Source organism: Oryctolagus cuniculus, chromosome 2, assembly GCF_051225735.1.
Source record: "Oryctolagus cuniculus isolate XC-2025 breed Fujian yellow rabbit chromosome 2, ASM5122573v1, whole genome shotgun sequence".
NCBI lineage: Eukaryota > Metazoa > Chordata > Mammalia > Lagomorpha > Leporidae > Oryctolagus > Oryctolagus cuniculus.
This window is the reverse complement of record NC_142868.1, coordinates 41,216,254-41,231,717: the sequence shown is the minus strand read 5'-3', so window position 1 is coordinate 41,231,717 and position 15,464 is coordinate 41,216,254. Positions and strand designations below refer to the sequence as shown.

The following is a 15,464-nucleotide window of genomic DNA, read 5'->3' as shown; positions in this document are numbered from 1 at the left end:
CCCTCCCTGCTGCTGCGGTAGGAAAAGTGGCTGCTGGCGAGAATTCCCCCGCCCCCTTAGGTGCAGCCTGTGGATCTGTGGATCGTGTGAGCAGGAAATCCCACACCAGCTTTATGGAAGCAGGTGGGCCTTCTCCCCTGTCCCTGCGGCCCCAGCGAAGACTCAGACAGACAGACACGCAAAAGCAGACTAACCTGCCCTAGCCCTCTAACGGGGAGGCAAGTCCCATTTGCCCAGTGCAAATATCGCTCGCCCTTGACACCTTTAATCTTGTGAGAGAGAAACTTCGTCTCTAATTGTGAGTGCCTGCAGTTATTTGGATTTTTGTTTGGCTCTGCTCTGGCTCAAAGAAAACGGTCTAAGATGTGACAGAGACAAGTAACTGTTTTGCTCCCAACCACTGTTCCACAGCCCGAACGGAATCCTGTCCTTTTGCTGCTGCGGTTGTGGAGTGTAAGTATTTTTTGGCGGGGGGGGGGGGGGGGGGCAGCAGCCCCTTAGCTCTCCCTCTGCCCCAGAGGGGGAGCGTCTATGACTGCAGAGAGGTGGGGATGTGGAAGATCTGTCATCAGGCTTTCTTCTGGGTACGACCCAGAGGCGCGAGGGAAGGGAGGGAGTGGTCCGCGGGTGGGATCTGTGGAGCACACAAAATATGGGGCTCCCGTGCCTCCAAGTTCAACTTGTCCCTTCCTGAGTGAAGAGACGGGCATCCGTGGTGCCTCTCCCAGCGACACGGAGAGGAGAGAACGCACCCCGGAGGAGAGTGGACGCTGGGGCCAGCGAGCCATGCTCTCCACCAGGCAGCCCCCCGCCCCCGCTCGGGCACAGCGCCCCCGCCCAGCCGCCGCCCCGAAGCCGGTAGGTCCACGACTCGCGCTCCTCCCGCAGCAGCCAGGTTGGGTGGCCTCCTAGGGGATCCAGGGTCAAACCCTCCTCCCCAGGGTGCCACCTCCCTCCTGGACGTCGGTGAGCGCCGGCGGCCTTCGCAGTCCCACGCGGAGCGCCCTGCAAACTGTCCCTGGACCCACGCCGTCCCCGCCTCGGGTCTCCCAGCGTCCGGGACCCTCCCAGGCAGGGTCATGGGCAGGGTTTCCTTCAGCGTTCGAGTCGGTTCGGTGCGGAGAGCCCGCTGTACTTGTCAAGGGCGATGCCACCTCTCGTGCAGAGTGCCTCTCCCGCCGGGTGCCGTCCACGCGCCGAGCGGAGCGGGCTGCGCGCGGGCGCCCTCGGGGGCTGCAGACGCAGCCGTCGGAACCGGCCCCCCGGGGATCCTCGGCTTCCTCTCCGCGCCAGCGGCGCACGCGGCCGGCAGCTGGAAGGAGCCCGCCGGCGCCTCGACCGCCCCAGACGTAAGCCTCCGTCCCCAGCCGCGCGCCGGGGTCTCGCTCCCTCCCACAGCCGGGACTGGCGCTCGGGTCCCCGCTGGCGTCCGCCGGGCGTCCGCGCACCAGCGCGCCGGCAGACTGCGAGCAAACTTTCCCTGGGGCGCACACTCGCCTAGGTACGCCGGGCTCCGCCCGCCGGGGGGCGCAGGCTCTCCGCCACCAGGGTCTGGCGGGCTCCCGGCCAGTCCTTAAGGGAAGGGCACCTTGGACGCTCCCCACCGGCCTGAGCGCCTGCCAGCCGAGTCTCGTTTGCGGCCGCTCCTCTCCTTCGGCGTCATTCAGGGTGTGGAATGCGCTCGCTGCCGCGGGGGACCCAGCCGAGCCGAGCCGGGACCGGTGACGGCGCGGTGCCGGCAGAGCCCGGGACAGGGTGGGTGGCGGGCGGCAGGGAGGCGGCGTCCCCTCGGCTTCCGCCGGGACTCAGGTCCCCGCTGCCAGCGCCTCCCGCTCGGGCCGGTGGATGGCGGTGTAGGCGCTTTTTGCCCGGCTTCGCGTTCCGGGACGGAGCCCCGGGCGCGCTGAGCTGCGGCAGGCGGGGCAGGGACGCGGTTCCAGCCGTTGGCCGAGCCGAGCCCTCCTCCCGCAGGGAACTTCTGGGGACGGCGCGGTCAGCCTCCTTCTGGGGACAGGACTTAGTGACGGTGCACACTTTTTCTGTTGTTATTAGTCTCCGCAGAGGGCTGCTGGGCAGCCAGCGGAAACAGGGAAGTTAGGATTCGCTGGCGCTGATGGTCCAAGGACAAAGTCTGGCAGACAGTTTTGCAGTTAAAGGTGCATTAAAATATTAATTTCGGCGTCGCCGCAAGAGAACGAGAAGGGACGATGCATGTTTTTTTGTCGCAGTCACGCCGACGCCACCATTCACCAGCTTGCTTCTATTCTTAGGTGCCTGGTAGATTTGCCGGGTGAGGTCAAAAAATCAGCCCCCGGCCCCGGTTCCTGGGGCTTGAAAGGTGAGACTGGATGGCTGCCTAGAGCTGCGTGAGAGCTGGGCTGAGCCGTCAGGATTTGCACAGGATCCTGTCCAGGACACCAAGAGTTCCACTAGGATGAGCTATTTTTAGAGTTATTCTGGGGTGGAGTCCCACAACCCTCAAAACCCCAAGAAGCTGTGAAGAGGGGGGTCTTGCTAGAAAGTCCCGTGCAGGATTGATGGCAGTAGCAACCGTGAGAGCCTAAATTAACCTTCAGGTAGGTTAAAGAGACAAATCGAGATTTGCTTTATGAACCCTGTGCGGTGTACGTCCGGGGATAGTGGGACTTTCTGAGAAGATGCCAAGGTTGCATCGGAAACCCTCGTGGTAACGCTCCAAAGATCTCCAGAGCGAGGGCGTGGAAGGCGGCGGCGGCGGCGGCGGCGGCAGCCAGCGGCAGCTCCCTGGTGGGCGGCCACCTTTCCCACGCGGGCTTCCTCTGGATTCGCCCGCGCTCTCGCCCTGCCAGCCCCTCGGCTGCCGTTTTGCATTGTTGGGGGACGTTAGGGGTGAAGCTGAGCAGCCAGCCCGGTGTCTCCGGAGGGTTAGCATAGCCGCCCTCTGACACTTGCATCCGCAGATGTCCCTGACACTTGTCTTCAGATGTCTGTGCTGCTGATGAAGTGCCTGCTCCTCAGCCTGCCTGCCTCCAGCCTCCTGCCGTGCAAAGACGTGCTCGTGTGCACGCCCCCACCCCACCCCACGCTTTTGCTCTTGGGCCCTGGGACTGTTCAGAGGAAATGAAGAACTATCAAGAGTAAACGGGGCCGACACCGCGGCTCACTAGGCTAATCCTCCGCCTGTGGCGCAGGCACCGCGGGTTCTAGTCCCGGTCGGGGCGCCAGATTCTGTCCCGGTTGCTCCTCTTCCAGTCCAGCTCTCTGCTGTGGCCCGGGAGTGCAGTGGAGGATGGCCCAAGTGCTTGGGCCCTGCACCCCATGGGAGACCAGGATAAGTACCTGGCTCCTGCCTTCGGATCAGTGCGGTGCGCTGGCCGCAGCGGCCATTGGAGGGTGAACCAACGGAAAAGGAAGACCTTTCTCTCTGTCTCTCTCTCTCTCACTGTCCACTCTGCCTGTCAAAAAAAGAAAAAAAAAAAGTAAAAGGTACCATAGCATACTGTGAAGACTGAGGCAATACGTTCTAGAAGTAGTGCAGGTCATAGTTGTGCATTGTATGAGTGCCTCTAACCTTTAAAAAAAAAAACACCCTACTTTTCCAAGGTGTTGAAATATGCAACACTCTACCTATTTAATATATACAGTTTGTCGCTTTGGAGATAAGTACACAGCATGAAGCCATCACCACAATCAATATTTCATAGCCTCCAAAAGTTTGCTTCTGCCATCTTTATTATTTTGCCATGAGAACGATGAACAAAAGATCTGCCTCCTTGGAGAAATGTTGAGTTTGCAATACAGCATTGTTAATGTAGGCACGATGTTACAAGTAGACCTTTATTTATCTTGTGTAGCTGCAGCTTTATGCCCTTTGTCTAATACTTCTCCATCCCCCTCCCCCAGGCACCCACTAATCTGCTCTGGGTCCATGAGTTTGATGACTTTAGATACCTCATATGGGTGGGATCTGTATTTGTCTTTCTGTGTCTGGTTTATATCTCTGGGCATCCACATTGTCACAGGCAGGATTTTTTTTTTTTTTTTAAGGCTCACTAGTGTCCTGTTGTATGTGTGTGCCACATTTTCTTTATCCATTCATCCATGATGGACATCTACGCTGCTTCCATGTCTGCAAAGACCATGAGAATGTGGGTGTCTTTTCAGTGTCCTGCTTTTGATGTCTTTGCATGCACACCCAGAAATGAGATGCTGTATCATATGGTTGCTCTGTTGTTTTTGAGGAACCTGCCATACTGTTTTCCATAATAGCTACATCAATCTATGTTCCCACTGATGTTACACAACGTTTACTCTTCTCCATATAAAGTTCCAGTATCATTCTTTTGCATGTACATATCCATTGTTTCAGTGCCATCTGTTGAAGAGACTGTCTTTTCCCCCATTGCATGGTGCTGGCATCCTTGTCAAAGCTCATGTGACCATGTATGTGTGGGTTTGTACCTTGGCTGTCCATTCTACTCCATTAATACATATGTCTGTTTTCATGCAAGTGTCATGCAGTTTTGATTAGCATAACTTTGTAATATATTTTGAAATCAGAAAGTATGCTGTCTCTAGCATTATTCCTCTTGCTCAAAGTTGTTTTGACTGTTTGGTTTCTAAATTGTTTTTCCTTGAGGAGCGGCCAGTTGCATCTCAGATCCCACATGTAGTCTTTTAGGCCGTTTCCGTAGGCAGCTTTGTGTGATTCCAGTGCTGTTCTATGCAATAGAGTGGCTGCTAGCCACATGTGGTTAGATGTAAATTAATCAAAATGAGGTAAAATTTAAATCTTGGTCTCACAGGCTTTAATTACATGCGGCTGTGGCCACCATATTGCATAGTTCCAGTGGAAGATCCCCCCCACTGCAGAATGCTCTCTGGGCCAGTTCCAGAGATTTCTTCGGCTTCCTGATTTAATGAGCGTCTAGGAGGGGGGTTTTCCTGTCCAGCAGCTTCCTTTGCTTGTTTCTCTCTTAAGAAGTGGTTTTGAGTAGCAGAACATTTTCTGTCTCATTGAGGCCTTTTACTCTATTGTAGCATTTGTTGAATGGCAAAAGGACCAGATTTATTTATAAACCTGCCAATGAGGGTGTGTTGGTCACAAAAATCCCTTCAAGTTCTCCCCTGCAGCCAGAATGATTTTTGTTTATGTGTTGTTTTCTTCACTTCTCGATGAGCTTTAGGGCTGATGGTTTTCTTGGTTTTAGAGCAGAAACTCTGACCAGAGAGAGGCTCTTCTTTCCCTGAATATGCTCCTACACATTGTGCCCCTCCCCCCCCCTTTTTTTTTTGACAGGCAGAGTGGATAGTGGGAGAGAGAGACAGAGAGAAAGGTCTTCCTCTTTGCCAGTTGGTTCACCCTCCAATGGCCGCCACGGCCGGCACACTGCGGCCGGTGCACCGCGCTGAGCTGATGGCAGGAGCCAGGTACTTATCCTGGTCTCCCATGGGGTGCAGGGCCCAAGTACTTGGGCCATCCTCCACTGCACTCCCTGGCCACAGCAGAGAGCTGGCCTGGAAGAGGGGCAACCGGGACAGAATCCGGTACCCCGACCGGGACTAGAACCCGGTGTGCCAGCGCCGCAAGGCGGAGGATTAGCCTAGTGAGCCGCGGCGCCGGCCCCCTCCCTTTTTTTTTTAAACAAGAATTATAGCTAGAATACTAAGTTTTATGTTTGGAGCAAAATCCACTCAGCATATTTAATATCTGGCAGGCTACATATATTTTTTAAAAGATTTATTTATTTATTTGAAAGGCAGAGTTACAGAAAAAGTTTGGGAGAGGTAAAGAGGAATCTTTCATCTTCTGGTTCATTCCAAATGGCCACAACAGCTGGAGCTGGGCCTATCTGAAGCCAGGAGCCAGGAGCTTCTTCTGTGGGTGCAGGAGTCCAACTACTTGGGCCATCTGCTGCCACTTTCCCAGGCACATTAGCAGAGAGTGGGATCAGAAGTGGAGCAGTAGCCCCATGGGATCTCTCACTGCAGGTGGCGGCTTAACCCATTATGCCACAGTGCCAGCCCCAGGCTGTATATTTTAGTTTTTTATTTTATCTGTTTTCTCACTCTTCATACTCCAGAATGGAAGCCCAGAGAGGCAGAGATTTTTCACTGTTTCTGTTTATTGCTGCGTGTGTGCCTGCTCCATAGTTTGTACCTAGTCACCATTCAAAAGACAATGACTGGCTCTACAGGCCTATATTTGGAGCTGGCTAAGATAGATGCTACATTAGGTGCCTAGGGCTGCTGTAACAAATGACCAAAGTAGGGGAGAGGGACTTCAAACAACAAGGCTTGATTTGCTCACAGTTTTGGAGGCTACAAGTTCAAAATCAAGGTGTCGGCAAGGCTTGGCGGCTTTTGAAGGTTCTGAGGAGCTTCTGGTGGCCACCCGCCATCCTTGGCGTTCTTCGGCTTGTGGGAGCCATATTGTTCCCATCGCCTCCATCGTGAGAGGGTCTCCTTCCTGGGTGTCTGCGTATTCTCTACTCTTAGTAAAGGGCACCAGTCCTACTGGATTTAGGGCTCACTCTAATCTAATGCGACCTCATCCTATTAATTATAAATGCAAAGACCCTGCTAAAGTCATATTTTTTTAATAGGTAGAGTTAGACAGTGAGAGAGAGAGACAGAGAGAAAGGTCTTCCTTTGCCGTTGGTTCACCTCCCAGGTGGCTGCTGTGCCCAGCGCGCTGCAGCCGTTGGGCTGCGCCAATCCGAAGCCAGGAGCCAGGTGCTTCTCCTGGTCTCCCATGGGGTGCAGGGCCCAAGCACCTGGGCCATCCTCCACTGCACTCCCGGGCCACAGCAGAGAGCTGGACTGAAAGAGGAGCAACCGGGACAGAACCGGTGCCCCGACCGGGACTAGAACCTGGGATGCCGGCACCGCAGGCGGAGGATTAGCCTAGTGAGCCGCGGCGCCGGCCATGACTTTCTCTTACAAGGCTTCAACTATGTAGCCTGGACATAAACAGGACCGGATGCATCCATTTATTCAGCAACCATTTATGAGCCAGACACGGTGCTAGACCCTTGGGGATACATCGGTGAACAAAACAAAGGTCCGCGCCCCTGTGGAGCTGAATTTCTAGCTGAGCAATAAACCCTACCCCAGGGGCACAGTGTGAGTCCTGCTGCTCAGTGCCCTGGAGAGAGAGCACAGACTGAGGGAAGGGACTCTGCTGTTAGCCTTGGAGCCCCGGTGCACTGATGTGTGGTCCTGTGTTTAAACATCAGCACCTTTCTGCCCGCTACCCGCTAACCTCAAACCAGTGACTTAATCTGAGACTCAACTGATGAGCGTGTTCCAGCTCTGGGAAAAACTGACCACGTGGGATTTATTGACAGAGGCTATGTTGGCACTGCCTAAGGATTTCCCAGAATTACTTGATGGTGCCTGATTTTCACCTCTGTGCCTGATTCAGACACAAGGAAGCAAGATGTTGCTCCACTATACCCGGCTTTGGAAACCGAAGCTACACTGTTTTACTTCTTCTTTCTCTGTGACCCTTTCAAGCAATTTTGTCCCAGTCAAGCAAAATCAGAAATGGGAGTTTGATACTAAGTGGATACTACCAGGCTGTGGGATTGGTTTCCTCATGTGTACAATGTCCTGGTTGGGCTGTTCAGCTCTGTAATCTGAGACTTTAATGTGGCCACAGAAAATGAGCAGGACGTGGTACCACTTCCCTGCATTCTGTCCCCGGTGCCCTGCTGACATTCAAGGGGCTGGCATGGTTTTCTGTCCTGCCCCCTGCTGCACTGTGACTTTCCCACGCACTACTCCAGCCCTGACCCCACCTGGATGTTGAGCAATTCATCTCAGTTCTAACACTGTCTACATGGACTTCGTGTCTGATCCCTTGCATTCAAGGGCTCTGCACCATGAGACTGCCCCCACTTCAGATACCAGTTGCAAGCCCTAGGCCACGCTGACTTCTGATGGACAGGCTACAAATCAGGGGTCCACGGCCACCTCCTCAGGTGCAGTAATATGCTGAGAAGGTCACAGAACTCAGGAAGATTCATGTATTGTTTTAGGATGCAATTGTGCAGCCAGATGAAGAGGTAGAAGGGTCTGGAAGAGTCCTGAGTGGGGGTGCTTCTGTCCCTGTGGAGTTGGGGTCAGTGTCTCCTGGCACGTGGACGTGTTCACCAATCCGGAAACTCTCCCAACACCATCGTTCACACATTTGAGTGGAGGTTTCATCACATAGGCATGACTGATGACCAATTCAGTCTTGGGCTCCTCCCTTCTCTCCAGGGGTTGGAGAATGGAGCTGCAAGTTACAGTCTTTTAATCAAGGCTTGGTTTTCCTGAAGCTAGCAAAGGACCCATCAAGAATGACCTTAGGGGCTGGCACCGTGACGTAGTGGGTTAAGCCTCTGCCTGCATCCCATTTCAGCACCGGTTCGAGTCCCGGCTACTCCAGTTCTCATCCAGCTCTCTGCTATGGCCTGGGAAAGCAGTAGAAGATGGCCCAAGTGTTTGGGCCCCTGAATCCATGTGGGAGACCTGGAAAAAACTCCTGATTCCTGGTTTCAGATCAGTCCAGCTCTGGCTGTTGTGGCCATTTGGGGGAGTGAACTAGCAGATGGAAAACCTTTCTCTGTATCTCCCTCTTTCTGTAACTCTGCCTCTCAAATAAAGAAAGAATTTTTTTTAAGATTTATTTATTTGAAAGGTAGAGATACAGTGAGGCAGAGGCAGAGCAGAAGGAGAGATAGAGAGAGAAAGGTCTTCCATAGGCTGCTTCACTCCCCAAATGGCCACAACAGCTGGAGCTGAGCCGATCCAAACCTGGAGCCAGGAGCCTCTTCCAGGTCTCCTATATGAGTGCAGGGACATAAGGACCTAGACCGCTTTCTGCTGCTTTCCCAGGTGCACCAGCAGGGAGCTGGACCAGAAGTAGAGCTGCTGGGATGGGCACTGGCATGGCAGGTGGTAGCTTTACCAGCTATGCCACAGCACCAGCCCCAGAAAGAAATCTTTTTTTTTTTTTTAAAATGATCTCATCAGAATAAATGGTGCTCTTATCTCTCCTATCACACAGGAAATTCTAAGAGATTTAGGAGCAAAGATGAAATATGTATTTTTTATGATGCCATAGGAGTGCTGCCTATGTGGGGAATCCTACTTGATCTTACTAGCTGCTTCCCTCTTCAGGAATGTCTGCGAATCGTTGTTATAGTGATCTCCTGCCAAAGTACAAACTTGCTTATTCAATCCAGATGAAGACCTAACATTAGAGAAGGCAGTTTAAACTTCGTTGCCCTGGTCTTCTGGGCGTGTCTACTCTGGCTGTGGGTCAGAAGGGAGCATTTTCCCTAGCACGCTCTTCGTGGTGTGGAAGGAATGGGGGGAGGGATGTTCACTGGTGATGAGAGCCTCTACCTACTGGGCCACGAGTGAGTCAGGGCCAGGTGCACTTGTTGGTGCCGCTGAGGATGACTTTGACATAGGAGAAAATTCCCTTTCTCCGATACGCGGGTAGGAAATATGCCCCTGAGCAAAGAAATAAGAAACATCACAAAAATGTGTGAGGAATAGCAAAGCAGCAGGATTTTCAGGTGAAGCTGGAGAATCCTAGGACCTCTGAGATTTAGGAAGATTGGAAATAAAACAACGGAGGGTGTAGACTGAGCCTGATTAAGTCTTTCCACCCAAGCCAGGAAGTTGGCCTGGCTGCAGAGGCACGCAGACCTGAGCTGAGTCTGCTCTTCACTTACTGGATGGACTGGGTGCCCCTAGGGCAAGACAGTTCCCTCGGACTCAGTTTCCTTGTCTGAAGAGTGGGAACAATACCTCCCCCCCAGGGCCGTGGTGAGGACTTGGTGAAATAAAGCTTTATAAGAACACAGGTTGCTAGATAAGTGTGTTTCTCTGTTGTTGCTGTTATCTAGTGGAGAATTTAGTGATGCCTGCCCCTAATATCCCTCCTGATTTGAAATCTGAATTCCGAGTGGTTACCTGCTGTCCCCAGAGAAGACTGAAAGAAGAAATGTTCTCAAAGTCTGGGCCCCCTTCTGAGCATGACTAAGACAAAATAAAACAATTGAAAGTTACTGTCACACTGCAGTAGCAGCACCATTCAGTAGAAATATGTCAGTCGCATATGTAATTTAATACTTCCCAGCCGGCACTGCGGCTCACTAGGCTAATCCTCCGCCTTGCGGCGCCGGCACACCGGGTTCTAGTCCCGGTCGGGGCACCGGATTCTGTCCCGGTAGCCCCTCTTCCAGGCCAGCTCTCTGCTGTGGCCCAGGAGTGCAGTGGAGGATGGCCCAAATACTTGGGCCCTGCACCCCATGAGAGACCAGGATAAGCACCTGGCTCCTGCCTTTGGAGTAGCGTGGTACGGCGGCCATTGGAGGGTGAACCAACAGCAAAAGGAAGACCTTTCTTTCTGTCTCTCTCTCTCACTGTCCACTCTGCCTGTCAAAAATTTAAAAAAAAAAAAAAAAAAAGGAATGCAGGCAGCCGCTGTGAGCTGGGAGAGAGAGATGGTCTCCTCGGGTTCTCAGAAGGAAGTAGCCCTGCTGATATCTTGAATTTAGCCATGGAAACTTATTTTGCCCTTTTGGGAGAGAGTTAAGTGTAGGCTGTCTGAAACTATGCAGTCTGTGGCGATTGGTTATAGCGATAATAGGAAACCAATAAATACAGTATTTACATAGCAACAGCAAAGATCATTTGGGGTAGGTGCACTGTTAGCTACTTGAGTATCCTAATTCCAGTTGGCTTCATGTCGGCTTGGCTGAGCATCTATGTTTATGGTCAACTCCAGTGCTCTCTCCATTAGTGCTACCTCCCTCCATTAGTGCTGGGCTCCCTTTCTTTCTGAGTTAATTGCCGTCTTCGATAGCCATCTCCATTGCTGTGGTGTCACTGCCTTCAAGAGTGAACAAGGGAAAGGTGTTTCATACAGGCCGGGTGTGTGTACAGCAGAAAGACAATGTTGTATTAATAAAAAATGCTGTCATGTGTGTTGGGTAGGGTTAGAGCATTACACCTGTCTCCGTGAGTGTTAGAGGTTCTCCAAGCTGCTGGGCGTGGGCGTCACCTGGGAGGCTGCTTACAGATCACTGAGCCTTGGGGTCAGAGTTCCTAAGTTAGTAGGCCTGGGATGACCAGGAGAACTGGGATTTCTAACAAGTCCCAGGTGATGCTGACGGGGCAGGTAGGTGGGTGTGGGAGTGATCCTCACAAGACCGGCTGCTGGGGGGGACTGCAGGCCTCGTCTGCCTGGGCACACTTGGCTGAGAAAGACTTCCAGACTGAGCCTCCCTCCAGGCCCGGGGGGTGGGGGGCGGGGGTCCCTCTCCAGCCCTGAGCTCAGCAGCAGGTGCTTGGGAGCTTCAGAGCCTGCCGCTCCTCTTGCCTGGCTTTGTTTTGCCTCTTCAGCTCTGAGGGCTAAAGGAGCTGACAGTCCTGAGCTCCCGAGTTTCAGCTAAAAATACCTTATCCGCCACAAGCTAGCCGAATTCTAGGTTTTCCCAGCTGGAGTGAATCCCTTGGGCCTGGGATTGCCCCCAGAAGAAAATACCTGGTTAAAAATAGCCCAGGGGAGGCCCTTCAAAGCCTTGACACCCAGCTGCTCCCTTGGGGTAACGAGGACCGACAGCAGGACTGGTGGCTCTGCCCAGTGTCGTTTGTGGGAAGGCAGGCCGTGGAGGCAAGCATCAGCCCACAGAGGGGGAAGGCAGGCCGTGGAGACCAGTGTCAGCAGGTAGGAGGCCAATTCCTTCTACCTGGCCTTGGCAGTCAAGTTCTGGATTTGGTCACTATGGTGCTACACCTGGCCCACGATGACTTCTATTCTGCCTCTCATAGAACAATAAAACTGAATTTCTCCGCCTGTTTGAAACTTAGACTATAAAGCCTTCTTAAGGTGTCTTGGTAAGAATATCCAGGAAGTTCTCAACAAGTATGAAATACCTCTTCGCAGAAAAGTGATTTTTTTTAACAGAAATGTTCTTTGCAAGTTTATTTGTAATAGCTAAGAGTTCGAAACAACCCAAATACCCATCTATTGCAGATGAGTGCTAAACAACCCAAGTATGTCCTTTTTTTTTTTAGATTATTCATCTTTTTTTTTAAAAGTGATTTCTTATCACTAATAGACATAAAGGAAGTTCATGGGATATTTTAATGAAAAATATGTAAAGTTTTCTTAAAAGGTAGGCTTTCCCTTCAAATTGTCTTTACTGTTTCTCAAAGACAGAAGCCATAAAACCAAATGTGGTGTTTGTTTTTAAACATTTATTGTTTTGTTTTGTTTGGTTTTTGGTTTTTGAAGGCAGAGGGAGGTGTCATCCATCCACTGGTTCACTCCCCAGGTGGCTGCAACAGCTGGCGCTGTGCCGATCCAGAGCCAGTAGCTTTTCTGGGTCTCCCACACGGGTGCAGGGGCCCAAGAACTTGGGCCATCTTCACCTGCTCTCCCAGGCCATAGCAGAGAGCTGGATCGGAAGAGGAGCAGCTGGGACTTGAACTGGTGCCGATATGGGATGCCGACACTGCAGGCAGCGGCTTTACCCACTACACCACAGTGCTAGTCCACCAAGTTGATCTTTGTGCCCCAGCAGAAATGCTAACTGCTCTGCAGTGAGGCCCAGAAATGGGCACGCAGTAGTCCCCTTCATCTGTGGTTCACTTCGCACTGTCCGTTATGAAGGTTAACTGACCTGAAAATGTTAACGGAAAGCCTCACAAACCTCACAAATGAATGATGCGTATGCTTTCTATGTCCCGTTGTTCTGGTAAGTGTGAGAAGACCTCAAGCTGGCCCACTCCATACCACTTGGGATGTGTTCAGTCTTTTGCTGGCACAGCCACACTGCATGTGTTACCCCTGGGTTATTCACTGAGGGGTTTCTTGGTTGTCAGTGTCACTGTTAGCATATTCCTGTGCTTGTGTTCATCTAACCCCGTCTTACATAAATGCCCTGAGAGTACGAGAGTAGTAATGTTGCCACTTATCAGTGATACACCAATGAGAAGCTGCAGCTTTGTTAGCAAGTTACTATCGAATGGTTCAGAAAGTTACTATATCTGCAGCTTTTCTGTAGATAGGTGAGATTTCAAGGTTTTTTTTGAACTTAAAGAACATATCTTTATAAAAAGAGGTACAAATATTTTAAGCAAAATGTTAATATAGAGCAAAATATGAAATCACAAGAGATCAATACAAAAGCAAGATAGAGTCAAAGATGCCAGGGTGTTTAACATTTCAAAATAAATCATGTAAATAATTCATGTGGAAGAGAAACACAAAAAAATCACATGGTAACTGCAATTAAAAGATGAAAAGTTTTGAATAAAATTAAGCATCTAATCACAAAAATAAACTGTGAGTAAAGCAGTAAAAATAGTTATTACTTATTATAACTAAGATGGACTGCAATGTACCTATAATATAAAGCATAATTGTCATAGAACACTGGAAGCTATTTCCCTCGGAACACAGCTGTACAAGCCGCTCTCCTTTTATTTTCTGTCTTCAACAATGTCCTAGATGTGCAGTTAGGAAATTTAAAAAACAGAAAATTTTATATATAAGGATATGCTTTTAAGCAGCAAAACCATCAATAAATGTTAACTAAACTATTATATATGGAGATAATCCCATAAAATTCAAAACAAATAAAAACTGACCAGAGAATTATGCAGGATTACTGTGTATAAGATCAATATATAAACCCAATGTGTTATGACATGCCAGTAAGAACGAAACAGACAACAATATTAAATTACAGAATACAGAACTACAAGTGAATATCTATAATAGAAACAAGAGAAAGAGAGGTCAATCTATGTAATGAACTTTCAATCCTACAGCTAAAGATTTTACATTCTTCTCAGCAGTACATGGAACCTTCTCTAGGATTGACCACATACTAGGCCATAAAGCAAGTCTCAGCAAATTCAAAAGAATTAGAATCATACCATGCAGCTTCTCAGTCCATAAAGGAATGAAGTTGGAAATTAGCAACTCAGGAATCCCTAGAGCATACGCAAACACATGGAGATTGAACAACATGCTCCTGAATGAACAATGGGTCATAGAAGAAATTAAACGAGAAATCAAAAATTTTCTGGAGATTTCACGTTTTTTAAGATTTATTTATGTGAAAGGCAGAGAGCTTCCATCTGCTGGTTCACTCCTCAGATGGCTGCAACTGCCAGAACTGCGCCAATCTGAGGCCAGGAGCTTCTTCCAGGTCTCCCATGCAGGTGCAGGGGCCCAACCACTTGAGGCCATCTTCCACTGCTTTCCCAGGCCACAGCAGAGAGAGCTGGATCAGAAGTGGAGCAGCCGGGACTCAAACTGGTGCCCATACTGTGGGTGGTGGCTTTACCTGCTATGCCACAGCTCCGGCCCTAAGATTACATTTTTTAAAAGGGGGGATGGGAAAGGGAGCATATGCATAGCCTAGGGGTTAAGATGCCTGCGTCCCACCCTGGAGTTCTGAGCTTGATTCCCGGCTCTGACTCGGCCTTCCTGGTGGTGCAGACCCTGGGAGGCAGGAAGTGGATCACTGCTGCCCACGGGGGAGACCTGGATTGAGGTCCAGGCTGTTGGCTTCGGTACCTGCCTGGGCCGTAGTGGGCATCTGAGGAGTGAACCAGCAGATGGGAGTCCTTGTTCACTCTCTCAATTTCCTAAGACAAATGTTACTTGATCTCGAGGCTTTTCATATTTTAGTTTTTGTATTTACATGAGGATGAATTTTACTTGTCATAGAAGTTTTGTGTTTTTGAAAGTAGTAAAGAATTATATGGTTAATAGATAATTTGATCTTAAATTTCCAAAAGAATTTTTTCCCTAACTTCAACTGAAAACAGGATTACTTATCACTTAATTTCCAATCATAATTCTTAATTGTAACTTCTTTAGAGTATTTAAAAGTTGATACATCGGCCGGCGCCGTGGCTCACTAGGCTAATCCTCCACCTAGCGGCGCCAGCACACCGGGTTCTAGTCCCGGTCGGGGTGCCGGATTCTGTCCCGGTTGCCCCTCTTCCAGGCCAGCTCTCTGCTGTGGCCAGGGAGTGCAGTGGAGGATGGCCCAGGTGCTTGGGCCCTGCACCCCATGGGAGACCAGGAAAAGCACCTGGCTCCTGGCTCCTGCCATCGGATCAGCGCAGTGCACCGGCCGCAGCGCTCTGGCCGCGGAGGCCATTGGAGGGTGAACCAACGGCAAAGGAAGACCTTTCTCTCTGTCTCTCTCACTGTCCACTCTGCCTGTCAAAAAAATAAATAAAAAAAAAATTAAAAAAAAAAAGTTGATACATCAAGGTTAGAAAAATATTAAACACTTAAACAATTTAAAAGTTACCTGAATTTGGGTCTAGGGATTTGCCTTTTTGTAAGCAATTTGGATGCATTCATAATTCATATTTTTTTGACAGGCAGAGTGGACTCTCTGTCTCTCTCACTGTCCACTCTGCCTGTCAAAAAAATAAATAAAAAAAAAATT

At 50.4% G+C, this 15,464-nt stretch overlaps 1 protein-coding gene across 4 annotated transcripts in view; it reads left to right on the top strand.

Annotated features, from left to right (window-relative positions):
- The first annotated feature begins 510 nt into the window (after positions 1 to 510).
- Positions 511 to 15,464, top strand: part of CORIN (corin, serine peptidase) — a 322,611-nt gene continuing 307,657 nt past the window's right edge. For 2 of the 4 annotated variants that reach the window (XM_089325378.1, XM_070068193.2), the window contains exon 1: positions 511 to 858. In XM_089325378.1, the coding sequence (XP_089181504.1) occupies positions 532 to 858 (327 nt within the window). In that variant the 5' untranslated portion in view covers positions 511 to 531. Of the gene's footprint in view, positions 859 to 947; positions 1,350 to 15,464 lie in introns of those variants that run through there. The other 2 variants (XM_008248573.5, XM_002709419.6) reach the window with 2 other exon arrangements.